Source organism: Centroberyx gerrardi, chromosome 2 (genome assembly GCF_048128805.1).
Source record: "Centroberyx gerrardi isolate f3 chromosome 2, fCenGer3.hap1.cur.20231027, whole genome shotgun sequence".
NCBI lineage: Eukaryota > Metazoa > Chordata > Actinopteri > Beryciformes > Berycidae > Centroberyx > Centroberyx gerrardi.
In genome coordinates, this window is record NC_135998.1 from 15,756,018 (window position 1) to 15,774,516 (window position 18,499).

General features: G+C 41.1%; 1 protein-coding gene across 1 annotated transcript; it reads right to left on the bottom strand.

Moving 5' to 3' along the window:
- Nucleotides 1-1,686: 1,686 nt before the first annotated feature.
- Nucleotides 1,687-17,828, bottom strand: LOC139914330 (myosin heavy chain, fast skeletal muscle-like). The gene is made up of 38 exons (XM_078286527.1): nucleotides 17,637-17,828; nucleotides 17,411-17,551; nucleotides 16,386-16,542; nucleotides 16,268-16,295; nucleotides 16,072-16,183; nucleotides 15,873-15,965; nucleotides 15,722-15,785; nucleotides 15,525-15,623; nucleotides 15,327-15,430; nucleotides 15,065-15,203; nucleotides 14,810-14,928; nucleotides 14,373-14,522; nucleotides 14,103-14,273; nucleotides 13,720-14,013; nucleotides 13,310-13,381; nucleotides 13,111-13,198; nucleotides 12,906-13,023; nucleotides 12,703-12,826; nucleotides 12,484-12,620; nucleotides 12,146-12,401; nucleotides 11,806-12,048; nucleotides 11,545-11,721; nucleotides 11,312-11,457; nucleotides 11,137-11,227; nucleotides 10,643-11,032; nucleotides 10,425-10,551; nucleotides 10,113-10,231; nucleotides 9,837-10,033; nucleotides 9,557-9,740; nucleotides 9,276-9,441; nucleotides 9,001-9,125; nucleotides 8,776-8,844; nucleotides 8,021-8,089; nucleotides 7,746-7,916; nucleotides 2,231-2,335; nucleotides 2,029-2,124; nucleotides 1,800-1,931; nucleotides 1,687-1,707 (listed from the first exon to the last, which is right to left on the bottom strand). The coding sequence occupies exons 1-38, from the start codon at nucleotides 17,823-17,825 to the stop codon at nucleotides 1,687-1,689; spliced, it is 5,283 nt and encodes a 1,760-aa protein (XP_078142653.1). The 5' UTR covers nucleotides 17,826-17,828.
- Between the last annotated feature and the right edge of the window lie 671 nt (nucleotides 17,829-18,499).

The window sequence follows — 18,499 nt, forward strand, 5'->3', positions numbered from 1 at the left end:
TTTATCTTTTGGCCTATAACTTCTGAACTGTAAATCGTAGAGAGGAAATTTTGTGTCCCTAGATTCTTTGGAGGATGCTGAGTCCACACTTTACTTTCAATATCCACCATATTGGATTTTCCGCCGTTTTGCATTGTTTCCAAATGAGTTTACGCTACTCCTCCTAGGCCGTTCATCCAATGCCCACACAACTTGGTGTGGATTTGTATTTTCTCCCTATGTTTGCAGTAGATAGTTATAACTCAGTTCCCAGAGAATAGTATTGATGATTACCATTTTAACAAAATTACTTAATTGTCAAGCCTTTTCCATGATAACAGTGGCAAAAGATATTCTTGGACATTAGACCAACAAAGATCTCTAAAATGCATCAGCTTTCCAAACCGTGGACTCATAACTAATGATAAGGTCTTAGGTTTCTCATTTTGGGCAAATTACCGCTTGCGGCTATATTTATTATTTTGGTTATGAATTAATGAATTCATAAAAGACAGAAACAATACAAATATTTACACCTAGCTTAAATGGTACTCACAAGGATAGTCTAGTGATAATTTGTTATAGTGCATAATCCCAATACAAATTATTTGAGCATGTAGATGTAATTCACCTTAAAACACTCATTTCTTAGCAGTCAATGAAAATTCAAATTATAATGTTGCACATATATTCCAAGGAGTCCACTCACCAAACCCTGCTAAGTTTTCTGATAAGATTGATGCCTTTGTTACATTACTTTACATTATATTCTTTATGCTTTATTGTATTGATATGTCTTTACTGATGATATACTGTTTAAAACATTAATCTCTTCTTGTTGTACTAAGACCTCTGCAACCCTCATGATAAATAGATATGGCCAATCTATTATCGAAAAGAATTAGGAACCGCTGAATCCCTTAGCTCCATACATGGGTTCCGCTAACCTACCTTACCTGTATCCTACCTGTACATAGATTTCCCTTCCTCCATTTCCCATTCATTGTACACTATTTTTATTGTATAGTTTGTTTTGATTTTCTTCTTCTTGTTATTTTCATGATTTCATTTCTTATAAAAGCTACGCCTCCACATAGTATAAAGTTGATCTATATGATCAAAGAGGGGGGAATGTGGAAGAATTGTGTATATATATGCTGTGCGCCGCCAGACCTGTAGGTGTCACTGCAGGCTGGATGTATGTAAGATTCTACTTCCTCTATAAGCTCCACCCCCCGAGCAAGTATAAATACTGATCAGTGTCTAGCGTCCGGGGAGAGAGATTCATTTGATTGCCACGGCAATGGTCTTCTCCCGTGCATGTAAATAAAGCATAATCAACAGCAGTCCACTGAGTGGTTCTTGAAGGGTTCCACGACACCAGGTAAAAACTGAGGAGGGCAAGGAACTGTATAACACTTAAAGAATCTATCCCCATACTAATTTAAAACTTCAAACTCATTATGTCATTTATGGTGGATGTGTCACTGAGTTCTAACTACAGTTGGGACCCTTTGTCACTGACTATCTCTCCTGATATAGAATAGCACCTAAATTCTACCACATCAGATGCTTTGATCGCTTGCTTTCTTAAAGGTATGAAGGAAAGAATAAATACAAGACAAATATTTGTGGAAACATTTATTGTATAGAGTCAGCAATGTTGTCATATTTTATGACTTCTTGTGATGCTTTTAATGAATGAAGTTATTCAGCTGCTTCTTTTCCCTGTGAAAAATAAACATATTTTTAGACTAAAACTAAATTTCAAAGTTAATATTCAATAAATTAACATGCACTGTTAAAAGACGCGTATTTACCTTGCCAGAGTCACGGCTCTTAGCTCTCAGCTTGTTGACCTGGGACTCTGCAATATCAGCTCGCTCTTCAGCCTCCTCCAACTCATGCTGAATCTTTCTGCACTTTGAGAGGTGAGTGTTGGCCTGTTCCTCCTGTGAAACCATCATAAATTCTCATTGCAAATTCTAAAAGTAGAATAAAAATTTAGAAAAAGTTTGCAAATAGATTTTTTACATTATTTATACTTACCGCTTCCTCAGCCTGCCTCTTGTAGGCCTTCACCTTCAGTTGCAGCTTGTCTACCAGATCCTGCAGGCGGGTGACATTCTTCTTGTCCTCTTCAGTCTAATGTAAGTATGAACACAAACGTGAATGGCCACTAATAATTAGCATATTGTCTTTTAATTCATTCAGTCAATAGGAAACTGTAACAAATGAAAGCTTAATATACCTGGTATGTGAGTTCCTTCACTCTCCTCTCATATTTACGGACACCTTTAACAGCGTCTGCTCCACGTCTCTGTTCAGCTTCAACCTCTGCCTCCAGCTCACGCACCTTCAGAAATAAATTATACACTATGAAACTCGTTCTTCTTATTTTGTAATGTCATTTACTGTAGGCGGTGTAACATTCTACTTCCGCCCCTCCAGCACTACAGACGCTCTCTGCTTTGCTCCTGCTTTGCTCCTGCCTGCTTATCTATTTTTCGGCAATATTTTCCTGTTTTCCCGGCTGCATTGCACAAAAATACGAGTGGGAGTTCCTGTTAATTACTAATTCTGCAGGATTAAAGTGATAGAGGTCGTGATCACCTATTTTTAAAACTCTTTCACCATTTGGGAATACACGATGCCTCCTCACACTCTGGACTGCCATAAACTGCTACAGAAGATTGCTCTGCTAGAAACCAGAATTTTTGCACTGGAAAATGACAGAGAACTTCATGACACACTTCCAATGTCTTCAGTCGGTGAGTTAAAACAGCCTAGAACTCAGGCTCAGAGTGCTAATGAAGTGCCAGCATTGAATGATTCCATAACCTTCCCAAAACTTGGTAAACCTGAACTAGTGCCAAAGAAACTAACTGAACAGACTGAGTCTACTACTCACTCGTATACGCTGGGCGCAAAGCCCAAAAATAATCACACAAATAGACAACAGACTAATGCAAATAAGAGACTGCAGTCATCCCCGACACTACGGCTGGAAAATAGATTTGAACCACTATTGAATCTGTGTGAATCAGAAATGCCGACCACTATTGATCATTTGCACAAGGAAGAACGGCGACGGACTGAGGTGCGCACAGATAAAGGGTTAAAGTCAAAGGCTTGGACGGACAAGAAGCCTGGCCCCCCAGTGGAGCAGACACCTGTGCCGGACATTCTCATTGTTGGAGATGCCGCTATCAGAAACATAAGCGGTAAGATGATCAAAACATGTTGTTTTCCAAGTGCAATGGTCTGTGACATCAGTGAAAAAATCCCCCAAGTACTGTCTGACCACCCAGAAATGAATCAAATCATTGTACATGTGGGGACAAATGATATTCACAAAGAGCAGTCGGAACTGCTAAAGCTGGATTTCATTGAACTTTTTAACAGACATGGCAAACTAGAGATTCAATCCTTTATCAGTGGGCCATTACCAACAGCTGACAGAGGAATCAATAAGTTTAGCAGGCTACTTGGATTGAATACATGGCTGTCCAAAACCTGCAATTTAAAAGGACTGAACTTCATTGATAACTTTAACCTGTTCTGGGGGCGTAGAGACCTTTTCAGAGCAGATGGCCGCCATCTAAACGGCTCCGGAGTGAAACTACTAACGGACAATCTCCTCTACTCCCTTCATCACCCATCTGCCCCCCTCCCGGATGCACTCAACTCTGACACACTTCAGTCCCAACTTCAACAGCAACCCATAGATGACCAGTCACTCTCACCGCAGCCCCAGTCCCAGCCTCAGCTTGGAGCTCTCTGTTCCTCCAGGTCACCCTCCCCCTGCCCCTCCCCCTCCCTCTCCCTCTCCCCCGCCTCCCCTCTGTTAGGATTCACAGATAAGATGGAAGAACTGGTGAATGCTGGACTTAAACTTCTGCTTCCCTGCCCCGTCCTAGCCAGCCCTCAGGCTCCACCACCCCCACAGCCCCGCTCTTCAATTCTCCCCCCTCGTCCCCCTCGCCCATGCCCCCCCTCTTCAACTCCCAGATGTCCTCCCCCTCCCTGCCCCCCTCGACCTTCATCCATCCTGGAGGTGCCAAGCGCACTGTGTCACACCAGCGTTGCTGATATCAACACCGGAGAAGCAAACAACTGATGGCCTTGGGGTCCCTGCTACAGTGTAGCTGGTACTCATGAAATTTCCCATATCAAGCTGGGAGTTTTTACGTCAGTGCCTGTAACTTTCCCCATTCCTGTTTTGACTAGCAGTAGAATAAGCAAGACATACCCTCTCCATGCTGCAAACTTATCAAATTTGATAAGTGTGAAACAACTTGACAATTGGATATGTGTCCCTCATCACTCAAAATTGGGTTCAGGCCCTGTCAAAACTTCAAAATTAGCTTTACTAAATGTTAGGTCACTAACAAACAAATCATTTTTAATTAATGATCTTATTGTTAATTTTAAACTTGATTTCATGTTTTTAACGGAAACACTTATTGAAGCATGTCCTCCAAATTACAACTTCTATCAGTCAGTTAGACAGGGCAGACAAGGGGGTGGAATAGCCGCAATCTACTCAGATCAGTTTAACTGTACAAAGGTTGACCTAGGAGAGTTTTCGTCTTTTGAATATCTGGCCTTTGTCCTCAAGGCTGAAGCTCCAGTACTTATTTTAACACTCTATCGGCCACCTAGGCAACTACCATTTTTTCTCCCAGAATTCTCTGAATTGGCATCACTTATTATCACCAGATATGATAGAATAATTTTGAATGGTGATCTAAACATTCACATAAATAATATGTCTGATTCGAAGGCTATGGAATTCATTAACCTACTGGACAGTTTAGAACTAACTCAACATGTCACTGAGGCTACACACCAACATGGTAACACACTCGACCTGGTCGTGACGAAAGGGTTAACGATTGACAATGTATCAGTGTCTAATGTCTCTGTTTCCGACCACTACTGTGTATTCTTTGATGCTCATTTGATTGTAACCAGGAACATGAAAGAAATTGTTGCTCAAAAGCGGTTCCTAGATGCAACAGCAGAACTTGAGTTCTCAGAGCTTGTAAGAGAACTGGACTCATGTCATCTAAACTGCTCAGTACATGAAATGGTTGATGCTTTCAATAACAATCTGAGTAATACACTGAACAAAGTGGCGCCACTCAAGGTCAAAAAGAGGTTAAGTGGCAAAATATCACCATGGATAAATAACTCTGTCCGTGAGCTCAAGAAAACATGTAGAGCAGCAGAAAGGAAGTGGAGAAAATCTGGACTTGAGGTCCATCATAGCATTTATAAAGAATCCTTAACTGCATATAACAATGCTGTACGTGCTGCAAGAAAAGCCCATTTCTCAAAGATCATTACAGAGAGCGGGAGTGATCCTAGAATACTGTTTTCCACCATTGACCAACTGCTGAATCCTGCCCCTGTCTCTGACATTTTAAGCTAAGCCTCTGATGCAAAATCTTTTTTAAAAACAAAATCACAACTATCAGGGCTAGTATCGCTTCAGGTGCTGGTCATTTCAATAACCAACCTTGTAAAAGTCAAACATCCATGAGAGCATTTTCTAGTATTTCTGTTGCAGAACTTAATAAGATTGTAATAGAGAGTAAATCTTCCACCTGCTCTCTTGACCCTGTCCCCACTACATTTTTTAAGAGGGTTTTCAATAGTGTTTCAAACTCTGCTCTGAAAATCATTAATACATCACTTGAGACTGGGGTTTTTCCTGATGCCTTTAAAACCGCTGTTGTGAAACCGCTGTTGAAGAAATCACATTTGGACTGTGGGGTCCTAAGTAACTACAGGCCCATATCAAACCTTCCTTTTTTAAGTAAGGTACTTGAAAACGTGGTTTCTAACCAAATTAACAACTTTTTAAATGAAAACAACAACAAACAAACTGGAGAAGTTTCAGTCAGGTTTCAGAGCCAACCACAGCACAGAAACTGCTCTCACCAAAATAGTCAATGATTTGCGACTTAGCACTAATGCCAATAGGGTCTCAGTTCTGGTTCTTTTGGACTTGAGTGCAGCATTTGACACCATCGACCACAATATTCTCATAGATCGTCTCGGGAACTGGGTTGGTCTCTCTGAATGTGTCCTAAACTGGTACAGAACATACATTACAGGGAGGAAATTTTTCATCTGTCTTGGAGATCGTGTATCAGAGAAACATGATCTAACTTCTGGTGTTGCACAAGGAAGCTGTCTTGGTCCCCTGCTTTTCTCACTGTACATGCTTCCATTAGGTGATATTATCAGAGAACATAATGTCAATTTCCATAGCTATGCTGATGATACACAACTATACATTTCTGTAGAGCCAAATCATGCAGATGCCTTAAGCTCCCTTACTACTTGTCTATTGGCTATCAATGATTGGATGAACACAAATTTCTTAAAACTGAATGAAGATAAGACAGAAATACTTTTGGTCGGCCCCAAAGCCAAAAGGGAAGAACTCTCCACAAGACTTGGGAACCTGAATCCCTCAATCAAATCAGAAGTAACAAGCCTGGGTCTTATCTTAGACTCTGATCTAAGTTTTAATTCCCATATAAACAAGGTGACCAGAACAGCATTCTTTCATCTTAGAAATATTGCCAGGGTGCGGCCCTTCCTAACCCAGAAAGATGCTGAAAAGCTAACTCACGCGTTTGTTACAAGTAGACTGGACTACTGCAATGCCCTTTTTACCGGCCTCCCAAAAAAGTCTATTGAGAGGCTTCAGCTTATCCAAAACTCTGCAGCTAGACTTTTAACAAAAACAAGGAAGCGAGAGCATATCACTCCGGTTTTAGCTGCATTGCACTGGCTCCCAGTGTCCTTTAGAATTGATTTTAAAGTTCTTTTACTTGTATACAAAGCTCTTAATGGCTTAGGGCCGGCCTACATTACAGAATCCCTGCTGTTCTACATTCCATCAAGAGCCCTCAGGTCTTCTACTGCTGGTTTTTTAGAAGTACAAAACCCCACTCAGAAGAAGATTGGGGATGCAGCCTTTTTTAACTATGCTCCTAAACTGTGGAACACCCTCCCAAAGAATATTAGAGAGGCGGGCTCTGTAAGCATTTTCAAACAACTGCTAAAAACGTATCTTTTCAGCTTAGCTTTTAAGTAGCCTTCATTTTAACTGTTTCTGTTCAGGATCCCAACAGAGCTGACACGGGCAAGTATGAATTTTCATTGGTCTTGTCCAGGTAATGCTTACTTGCACGAGTGAACACTATATGTGTGTGTGTGTGGGGGGGGGGACAGAGCTTTACCCTGTATGATTCTCATCCATCTGTGGATGGTGAGGTTTTTGACCAAGAGGAGAATCTATGATTCTCGTCTGCCTTAGGCAGTGAGATCTGACGTAAATATCAGATCAAGAGTAGAATCAGATGGATTCTCATCCATCTGTGGATGGTGAGGTTTTTGACCAAGAGGAGAATCTATGATTCTCGTCTGCCTTGGGCAGTGAGATCTGACGTAAATATCGGATCAAGAGTAGAATCAGGAAGGACAGGGGAAAAGAAAATTAAAGAAAAACACATGGGTTCACTCACAATGTGCATCTAAAAGTGGGAGTATTTGTTGTGTTCTTTTATCTTTACTTGATTTGATTATTTTAATGCAATGCATCTTGCTTGTTCTTTTATATGAATTTTATCTTTTTATCTGTCTCTTATCTGCCTTTTATTGATATAAAGCACTTTGAGCTGCATGTTGTGTATGAAAGGTGCCATACAAATAAAGGTTATTATTATTATTATTATTTATCTTACCCTGGACTCCAGTTTCTGGAGCTGCTTCTTGCCACCCTTCATGGCCAAGTTCTCAGCCTCATCCAGGCGGTGCTGCAGGTCCTTGACTGTGACCTCCAGGTTCTTCTTCATCCTCTCCAGGTGAGCACTGGTGTCCTGCTCCTTCTTCAGCTCCTCAGCCATCATAGCAGCCTAGAAAAAAACATTTATGTTAATCAGGAATGTCATACAAAATGCATGTTCTTCCAGATGTATGAGATAACATGAAGATACTATCACAAAAAAATTAAACATACATCAGTAATGGCTTTCTTGGCCTTCTCCTCTGCATTCCTTGCTTCCTGAACAGTGTCATCTACTTCACTCTGGACTTGGACCAGGTCAGTCTCCAGCTTCTTCTTTGTGTTCAGAAGGCTTGTATTCTAGGAAGAGGGAGGGAAAATTACCAGTGACTATAATGATATACACATATTTAAAAATCCATTGATTATAGCATTAGTGAAGACATTATTTTGTTTACCTGAGAGTGCAGCAATCCAACACGCTCACTAGCATCCACCAGCTCTTGCTCAGCCACTTTGCGGCCTCTCTCTGTCTGTTCCAGTGCAGCCCTCAGCTCTTCAATTTCAGCCACCATGAGACCGTTCCTACGATCTACCATGGCAGCCTGCTCCTTGAGGTCTTCCTGTGCTCTGAGAGCATCATCAAGGTGCAACTGGGCATCCTAATGTTAAGATTGTGGAAATAGGAAAAGATCAGAATGTTGCTACACATACAATAGAATGACCTGCACAGTTGTCATGTGATGTACCTTCAGTTGTCCCTGGACATTCCTCAGCTGCTTCTGGGCCTCAGCAGCCTGGCGGTTAGCATGACTGAGCTGAATCTCCATCTCATTCAGGTCTCCCTCCATCTTCTTCTTGATTCTCAGGGCATCATTCCTGCTCCTGACCTCAGAGTCAAGAGTGCTCTGCATGGAGTCAGTCACCCTCTGGCTGTTCCTCTTGATCTGCTCCATCTCCTCATCTTTCTCTGCCAGCTTTCTGTCAACCTCACCCTTAACCTGGTTGAGCTCCAGCTGGACACGCAGAATCTTGGATTCTTCATGTTCCAGTGTTCCCTAATGATTTAAAAAATATTAAAACAGAGCCCTTCCTACCTTTTGAATATTAAAGTGGACAATCTCCCATTGTTTGATAAACTATTTACATTTCTTGTAGAAAACAAATACACAAATTAACAATTAAAATGTTAATCTCTATAGAAGAAATTTTACCTCAGCTTCCTCAAGTGCTGTCTGGATTTCAGCCTTCTCTGTCTCCATCTGCTTCTTGGACTTCTCCAGCTCATGGATGCTCTTTCCAGTCTCACCAATCTGTTCAGTCAGGTCTGAGATCTCCTCTGCAGAGGGATTTATGTATTTAATATTGCTAAACTTTGAAATGTAGATTATATAGTTAAATCAAACTAATGTACATAGATATTGGTCCAGCCTGTTCTCATGTCAAGCCACGTAACTGCAAATTCTAACATTTACTGGAAGGAACTCACGTTGCAGGTTCTTGTTCTCGCGTTTCAGGGTCTCCAGCTGATCCAGAGCTTCCTCATAGGAGTTCTTCATCTTGAACAGCTCAGTGCTGAGAGAACGAGCCTCTTTCTGAGCTCCTTCAAGCTCTGCCTGACCTTCCTCATACTTTTGTTTCCACTCTGCCAAGACCTGAATAAGGTGCAATCCATACAGTCAACACAGTTTCATATTCATCAATATAAAAACAAATGATTATACTTCACTTAGTTAGAATTTCATTACTATACAAAGAAAAAAATGCTACCTTGTCAAAGTTCCTTTGCTTCTTGTCAAGGTTGGCAGCCAGCCCATTGGCCCTCTCCACATCAATCATGAGGTCCTCCACCTCACCCTGGAGCCTCTGTTTGGTCTTCTCCAGAGAAGCACACTTGGAATTCACAGCCTCAATCTGCTCCTCAGCTTCCTGAAGGCGCTGGGCAAGCTTTTTCCTGTCAAGCATTTGCCAAATTTAATCAATAATGTATACTATTGCATAAAGTATTTTGTAGAAACTGTTAGGAACAACAAAATCTTCATTGACTCACTTTGCCTCCTCAAGCTCCTCAGTGCGCTGGATGGCATCAGTTTCATACTTGCTCCTCCACTGGGCCACTTCACTGTTGGCCTTGGACATTCCACGTTGCAGCTCAGCCTTCGCCTCCTGCTCCTCCTCAAACTGCTCCCTCAGAAGATCACAGTCATGGCGGGCTGATTGCACACCGTGGGCAAGGGCATTCTTGGCCTGCAAAAGATTATTAAAATAAAAGCCATTAAACAAATGAACATACAATAATTAAAAACTCTTTGAAAAATTTCCTCACCTTAACTTCCTCCTCGATTTGTCTCTTCAGCTCCTCAATCTGCTGTGTGAAGGCTTGCTTGCCTCTGGTCAGCTGGGAGACGAGGGCTTCTTTCTCCTCAACTTGACGACCAAACTCACCTAGTTGGAAATGGATTGGGTTTTTTTTTTCAAAATTGAAGTAATTTAAAATATATACAGTACATTTCTAACTGGCCCAATATTAACATGATTGGCTTCTAATTATATGACTGAGTTTAATTATGGCTTGAATTCAAAAGTACATTGGCATTTTTTTTTATGAACACACTTAAAAATTTAGAATAAGACTTGCCATTCTCTGTCAGCAGTCTTGCTCTCTGAGCGCTGACATCATTTATCTGGCGAACATTCTCATCATTCTTAGCCTTAAGTTCACTAAGCTGGTCCTCAAAGGTGCGGCACATCTTCTCGAGATTTCCCTGTTCATCAACATTAGAGAGGTTCAGTAATTCTTCCACAACACAGGTTTTTTCTCAAGTGTGAATGTACATATATAAAATAACTCTATACCTTGGCCTTTGCAACAGCTTCCATGTTGCTGGACAAGTCATCAATCTCCATCTTGTATTCACTCTTCTCCTTCTCAAGCTTCTGCTTGACACGCTGGAGGTTGTCGATCTGTTCTCCCAGCTCTGCAACACTGTCGGCCTGCTTCTTGCGGAGAGCAGCAGCGGTGGCTTCATGCTGTAGGGTGGACTCCTCAAGGTCACGACGCAGCTTCTGGAACTCTGCCTCGCGCTTCTTGTTCATCTCAATCTGAGCAGCAGTGGCTCCACCAGCCTCCTCAAGTCTCTCACTGATCTCTTCAAGTTCCCTGGAGAGGTCAGCTCTCTGCTTCTCAACCTTGGCGCGAGCAGCACGCTCAGCTTCAATTTCTTCCTCCAGTTCCTCAATACGAGCCTTGAAAGGTAATAAATATTGATAAAGTTAATGCATGCAGCTGATACACTGCATACATATTCAATGATAAGTTTGAGATAGATTTTAAATTAAACATTACACACCTGGAGCTCTTTAATCTTCTTCTGTAGCTGAGCACCCAAAGATTGTTCATCTTCAATCTTACTAAGAAGCTGGCTTGTCTCAAAGTCCTTCCTGTTGAGTAAATTACATAATGATAAGATATGAGTTGCAATAACATATTTTGTATGTAGAATTTTCAAAATATGTCCACATTACTTCTTGATTTTCTCCTCAGACTGCTGCTTGTCATTCTCAAGATCCATGATGGATTCCTGGGCCAGTTTCAAATCACCCTCAAGCTTCCTCTTGGCTCTCTCAAGGTCCATGCGAAGCTTCTTCTCTTGCTCCAGAGAACCTTCAAGCTGCAAAATAACACGTTTGTAATTCCAAAAGATTAACAGCAAGTCTATATTCTCACTGAATAGCAAATACCATTTTCATGAACTCACATCATCCACTTGCTGCTCAAGCTTGGTCTTTGCCTTGGTCAGAGTGTTGACTTTGTCTTCCTCTGCCTGCAGGTCATCAAGAGTCTGCTGATGTGCCTCTTGGAGGGCTTTCTTCTCCTTTGTCAGCTTAGCAATGCTCTCATCTTGAGAGGCCATCTCTTCAGTCAGGTTCTTCACCTGAATATGTAAAAACAAATTGTCATAATCGGGTAATTATTCAAATATTGGATGATACATTAGATAGAATGAATATATATTAACCTTGTTCTCAGTGGCATGCTTCTCCTTCTCCACTTTGGCTAAGGTAAGCTCCAGGTCATCAATGTCCTTCTTGAGCTCAGAGCATTCATCCTCCAGTTTCCTCTTCTTGGCAGTCAGCTCAGCATTGATTTCCTCCTCATCCTCCAGTCTCTCACTTGTCTCTTTGAGTTTTGCCTCCAGCTGAATCTTACTCTTGATAAGTCCCTCACATCTCTCCTCAGCATCTGACAGATTCTCTGATTCCTAGTTAAGAACAAAAGTGAAAAAGGGGAAAACATATCAACATTTGTTTTGGAAAAGATGTGAGAAATCACCAACCTTTCTGTTAACATTTACTCACAGATGCCACTTGCAGCTGCAGATCATTCTTCTCCTGCAGAAGAGACACCATCTTCTCCTCCAGTTCCTTCTTCTTAGCCAGGGCCGTGGCCAGGTCTGTTTTCATCTTCTCATAGTTTTCCTTCATGTTCGCCAGCTCCTTCTCAGTTTCGGCACTCTGCAGAAGAGGCTTGATCTTGTAGTACACCTTCATCCATGGCCAGTGTTTAACATTCATGAATGAGCGGACGTTGTACTGGATGGTGTAGATGGCTTCCCTATGAAAGGAAATGACTATTATGCACAAAGATATTTTGGCACTGCATTCAACCTAAATATATGGTTAAAATTTTCACATGCCTCCTTTCCATCATCTTCACAAACTCCTTCCTCATGAGGTAAGCACGGCAGAGAGCCTGAGTCATGGAGACCAGAGAAGCAAGCTTCTCATCTCGCATCTCCTCAAGGGTACCCAGCAGACCAGCTTTGAAGAACACCTGATGAGAATATAAAATTTTTTTAGGCAAAATACTTTCAACCGTGGAACAGAGTTTAGTTGTTTTCTTACTGAATGCTCACCTTGGTGTGTCCAAATTTATACTCTTCATGATCCACATCAATTGATCCAAGCAGCTTCTCAGAGGCCTTCTTGTTGTCAATGAATTGTCCCTCAGGGATGACGCTGGCATTCAATACTTTGTATCTATTGGAAAAGAGTTCATTATCAGATTTGGCACATTCTTTTCAAAGTCCTGAAAACTCTGTGGTAAATTGGGTAATACCTCTGCTTGAAATCACCATAGAGGATTCTGCTGGGGAAACCTTTCCTGCAGATTCTGATACCCTCCAGCACACCGTTACACCTCAGCTGGTGGATAACCAGGAAGTTTTCCATCAAACCTGTGAAGAAGTCGTCACTTCATAATTATTGTGACAAAGTAAAGACTCCCTACCGCTAAGCTGTGTTAATGTGTCAATGTACAGTACCTGGTGTCTTTGACTCATTTGGAATCAGGCAACGTACAAAGTGAGGATGAGTGCTCCTCAAGTTGGTCATGAGCTTGCCCAAGTTCTCCTGTAGATACATAATACAACCAAATGTTCTTTATTAAACACATGAAATAAAAACAATTTTGAGTTTCAGTTTAATTCCAAACAGGCACTTTAGGTTGTTCTTAAACTTTACCCTGAACTGTGAGGACACAGTCTGCATGGAGCCACCCTTCTTCTTGCCTCCTTTCTTGCCACCACCACCAGACTCTGTTGATTTGTTGATTTATTAATATCATTAGTTTATAGGTTCAATGTTATTTAGTCATGATCAATCTGGAAACTTTTTAGAGATAATTTAACTGACTTTTTTCAGTAGACATCCTATTGTTCATCCTAAAGACAACAAGACTAAGAGTCCCTGCGACATTGCATTTGCGTCCCTGCCGGGAATTGAACTCGGGTGACCCGAATGAGTGTCTGCAATCTAACTCCGTGCAGTACATTTTCACCCAGGTGACCATAAAGTGGTGAATTGAGTGGCTGACCAACCAAGAATTTCAAATTTCCATAATAAGAATTCTAAAGTAATATTGTACCTTCAACAACAGGGGGATACAGGACAGGCAGCAGCTTAACTGAGGACTTCTGGTAAAGCTGTATAACAGACTCGTTCAGGGGATCCTTGTTCTTGTCCAGCCAGCCAGAGATATTGTAGTCCACAGTTCCAGCATAGTGCACCAGGGAGAAGTGGGCCTCAGCCTTGCCTTTGGCGGGCTTTGGCTTCTCAAATGCTCTGTTTTTACCAAGATGCTGGTCATACAGTTTGTTCTTGAAAGTCGTATCTGAAGCCTTGGGGAACATGCACTCCTCTTCAAGGATGGAGAAGATGCCCATGGGCTGTATAAAAGGTGCAAAGAGATACATCATGAAAAGGCATTGTTGTAGCATTCAAACAATAATTACATAGTCACAACATTATTGTGTACCTTTTCAATAAGCTCAATGCAGGCAGCCAAGTCCATGCCGAAGTCAATGAACTCCCAGATGATACCCTCCTTCTTGTACTCCTCTTGCTCCAGGACAAACATGTGGTGGTTGAAGAACTGTTGTAGTTTCTCATTGGTGAAGTTGATACACAACTGCTCCATGCTGTTGTACTGTTAGTGGACAAAGGATTAACCAAATATAATACAAACACCGTTAAAAAATCCTGTTATAAAATTATCTTATCTGCGTTACCATGAATGCATACTTACATCAAAGATTTCAAAACCAGCGATGTCCAGCACACCAATGAAGAATTGCCTCGCCTGCTTGGTGTCAAGCATTTGGTTGATACGGATCACCATCCACAAGAACATCCTCTCATAGATGGATTTAGCCAGAGCGCTCACTGAGTTCATGACCTGAAGAAAATGTTTATTTGAATCAGTATCATTAGAATCGATAGTGTCACAAAGAGGATCTAAAATTGGACTCAAGTACAATTTATGAGCAAAAAAAAAGTGCTCATTTACACAGTGCTCTTCTGCCATGTCTTTTTTAACTGTTTTTAGATGTACAAATAAAGCACTTGTGTGGTATTCTCAGTTGTTTACCTGAAAATGCAGCTCAACCACAGTCATGCACTGGCTCTTGATTTCATTATGCAATGTATATGAAATTAATTAAACAAGAGAACAATCTCACTGACCTGTGGCACGGTCTGTCCCTTGGTGACAAACTCATTTCCGACCTTCACTCTGGGGTAGCACAGAGCCTTCAGCATGTCAGCTGAGTTCAGACCCAGCAGGTAGCCAACCTTGTCAGCATCTGAAAAATACACAACATATATTTACTACGTATATACATGATTGTAAAATGTGACATCATAGAAACTTGAATTTTTATTAATTTCATGCCAGAGGTTTTTTAAATCATCCACTCTTTGAATGAAGTTAATACTCACTCTCTGTGCCGTCTGGCTCAGCCTGCTCTTCACGCTGCTTCTGCTTGAACTTCATGTTACCATGGTGGAGCACAGCACCGGTAAACTTGTAGATGCTCATCTTTTCATCATTGGTGAAGCCCAGAATATCAATAGCGGTCTGTATTCAAAAGAGGTATAGACATTGAGTAAAAGTCTGTATAGAAAATACATTTTACAGAGTTACTGTGATGGCATATTGAATGTATAATAGATTAAGAAGATGAAAGTGAAGATCTCTCACATCAGTGGCAACCAACTCCTCTTTGTCATCAATGCTGGCCACAGTGATCTGACCCTGACTGCACATGGGGAAGTCATAGGGGTTGGTGGTGATGAGCGTCATTTCTGGAGATCAAAAAATGTTTAAAGGGATTAGTGGTTATGGACTATGTGAAGAATATGGGTTGTTTTAACATTGTATCACAGTTATTTAGCTTACCAATCAGCTCCGGTTTGTGGTTGGTCATCATCTGGTAGAAGATGTGGTAGCCTCTCTCATCAGGAAGCTGGAACGTCACTCTGGACTTCTCCAGCAGATCTATAAGCATTGCTCATGATTCAAAATCTACACCACTGATAATGGTAATAATGATAATGATAATGTCATTTCATTTACTATGTGAAGTTGATACTTACATGTCTCAATATCAGCACTAGACAGTTTACCAGTTGTGCCAAAATGGATTCTGATGAATTTACCCTGTTTGGAATACCATATTTTTAACATATCTGCATAGGCAATATATAATGCAAGATATTTCTCAGTTTGAAATCCTTCCATACTTACAAAGCGAGAGGAGTTGTCATTCCTCACAGTCTTGGCATTACCATAGGCCTCTAGCAAGGGGTTGGCTGCAATAATCTGATCCTCCAGTGAGCCCTATAATCCATTTTTTATATTAATATTGATTTCAGTGGTAAATTTCCACTTTTTCTTTATTTTTAAGTGTTTTTAGTGTTTTTAGAAAATATTCATGATAATATACCTGTATCTTTCCTGCTTGCTCCTTCTTCTTCTCTCCTCCACCCACTGAGATTGTTGCAAAGTACTGGATGACACGCTTAGTGTTCACAGTCTTTCCAGCACCAGATTCTCCACTGGGCATAGACATGTAGAATCAGACAAATTTACTCAATGAATTAGAATATATTATGTTATAGAGCAATTGGTGCAAAACTTACGTGATCAAGACAGACTGGTTCTCCCTATCTGTAAAAAGAAAAAATAAGAAATATATTTTTCATCTATATAACATAAACCCAGTTTACTTGTAATTTATACATTTTGACAAGAACATACCAGTAAGCATGAACTGATAGGCATTGTCAGAGACAGAGAAGATGTGGGGTGGGGCCTCCATACGCTTTTTGCCTCTGTAAGCACTTACAACCTCAGAATCGTACACTGGGAGCCACTTGTAGGGGTTCACAGTGGCACAGAATAGCCCAGAGTAGGTCTGAGGGGGATGAGAGAGATGTGATCACTTAAAGTATGTTATATATGAGTCCATGTACAATATTTAAGCAATATCACACGAGAGGGAGTGCTGTTGTACTGTATATCAGCACGGCTGTGATTCGGTCGTAGATAATCACAGCCGTGCTGATATACAGTACAACAGCACGACCTCGAGTGTGATATTGCTTTTATACAACAGTTGTATAAACAAAGCTATTTATCAAGTAATGGTAATTTGAGACAACAGATGATTTTTGTCTGTTATTTGTCTCCGCCAACAAAAACAGTTCGCTCAGGATTCCACTACCAAGTGTTGCCAAGCAACTGGTAAACTGTTTCCTGACTGCAAGCTAGCTAGCTACTTTTAGGTTAGGACAGACGATTTCAGCTTACTTTCTTCTCAATCTTCTGCCTCGACCGTTCATAATTAAGGTCAAATGTATCCATATTTGCGTTGTCGCTACTAGGTGCGAATGCAGTTAGAGTTTTGTGTGGACGTGTACTGGGAATATCTGGTAAGCATTTGTTTGTTGCACAACACTATTGTCTAGAAGTGCTAACCAGCTGGTTAGCTTGCCAGCTACTCAGCTAACGTCAGATGACGTTGTCGCGATCCGCTTTTTATTTATGCTCACAAAAAGCGCTCCAGGCAGAGCTTTCTCCACACAAAAAAACGCTATGTGTGAACGCAGCCTAATCAAGGTTACATTAGAACACCTGTGAAGCGGAGTGATACATACAGTACAGCGTCCCAGTGCTGTTATACTGTATATCAGCACTCATGGAATGCCTCTTGTCCAATCAAATTGCTCGACCGGAACTAACTGTTGTATAATATACTTTACTCCATAGTCAGAATATCTTACGTAGATCATCCATGCTGCATAACGCTCTTTGAGATTATACAGCACAGAGGCTTCATTGAGATGGGTCATCATGGCCATGTCCTCAATTTTGTCATACTTGGGAGGGTTCATAGGGGTGACATCATCCTCCTTAACTGTCCTCTCCTGAAATATTGAAACACAATGTTAGTGTTGAAATTCCAACTGCAAGTTGCACTGTCGTGAGTTCTGTGAAACTTCAGCCTACCTCCTGGTTGTCAAGGACTTTCACGGTGACTTTGCCACCATCTTTCTTCAGGATTGTACATTTAAGGTACAGCTCTTTAGCATCGGCCACATAGGCAGCACTTTTGGCATCAAAGGGTTTGTTTTGAGCCTCAATCCTCTCCTTCTCTGGTTTACGAAGGTAAATGGCGGCCTTGCCATAAATGGCCATCTCCGCATCCGTACTCATGGTGGCGGCTTTCTCTAGATAGACAAATAGAAATTGAATTTGCCTCTCAACTGATATGGATTGTTTGCTTTGGAGACTGAGCACTGCATGGTGGAAGGATTCTTTAAATTCTGTAGTTTAAATAGACAAAATATAACTCACCTTTTCCTACTACCCAATCACAGAGGAACTTTTCACAACCGTCTCCCCTAAATGAACGGAGAATGTTTTGTGACATTTCAGAGTTTGAAATCATACAGGTAGTATAGAAAGTACAGATTAGTATATTATAATCAAATACATATTGGTATACTCTTACTCATTTACATTTGCTGAACTTAAATCATAGTCACACAACCCACACAACCCTTTACTCATAGCTTACTGATATGCAATATTCTTTCTTCACACTAAGTGTTTTCCCATCTCACATTATCGTGCCATTATCTCAGTAAACATTTCACTGGTTATTAATCACTTATTAAACACTTGTGTGAAGCACTAAGTATCTGTAATACAACTTATTTGTTATGAATGACAGCTGAAGCATCAGTCTCACTCACCACCAGTTTCTGAAATCCCCTGCGGTCTGTCCGCACCATCATGAGCCTTCTTATATTGAGGTTATTTTGCAGGCCAAGCAGAAACTAAATATGGGCATGTCTTCAAAAGACTCT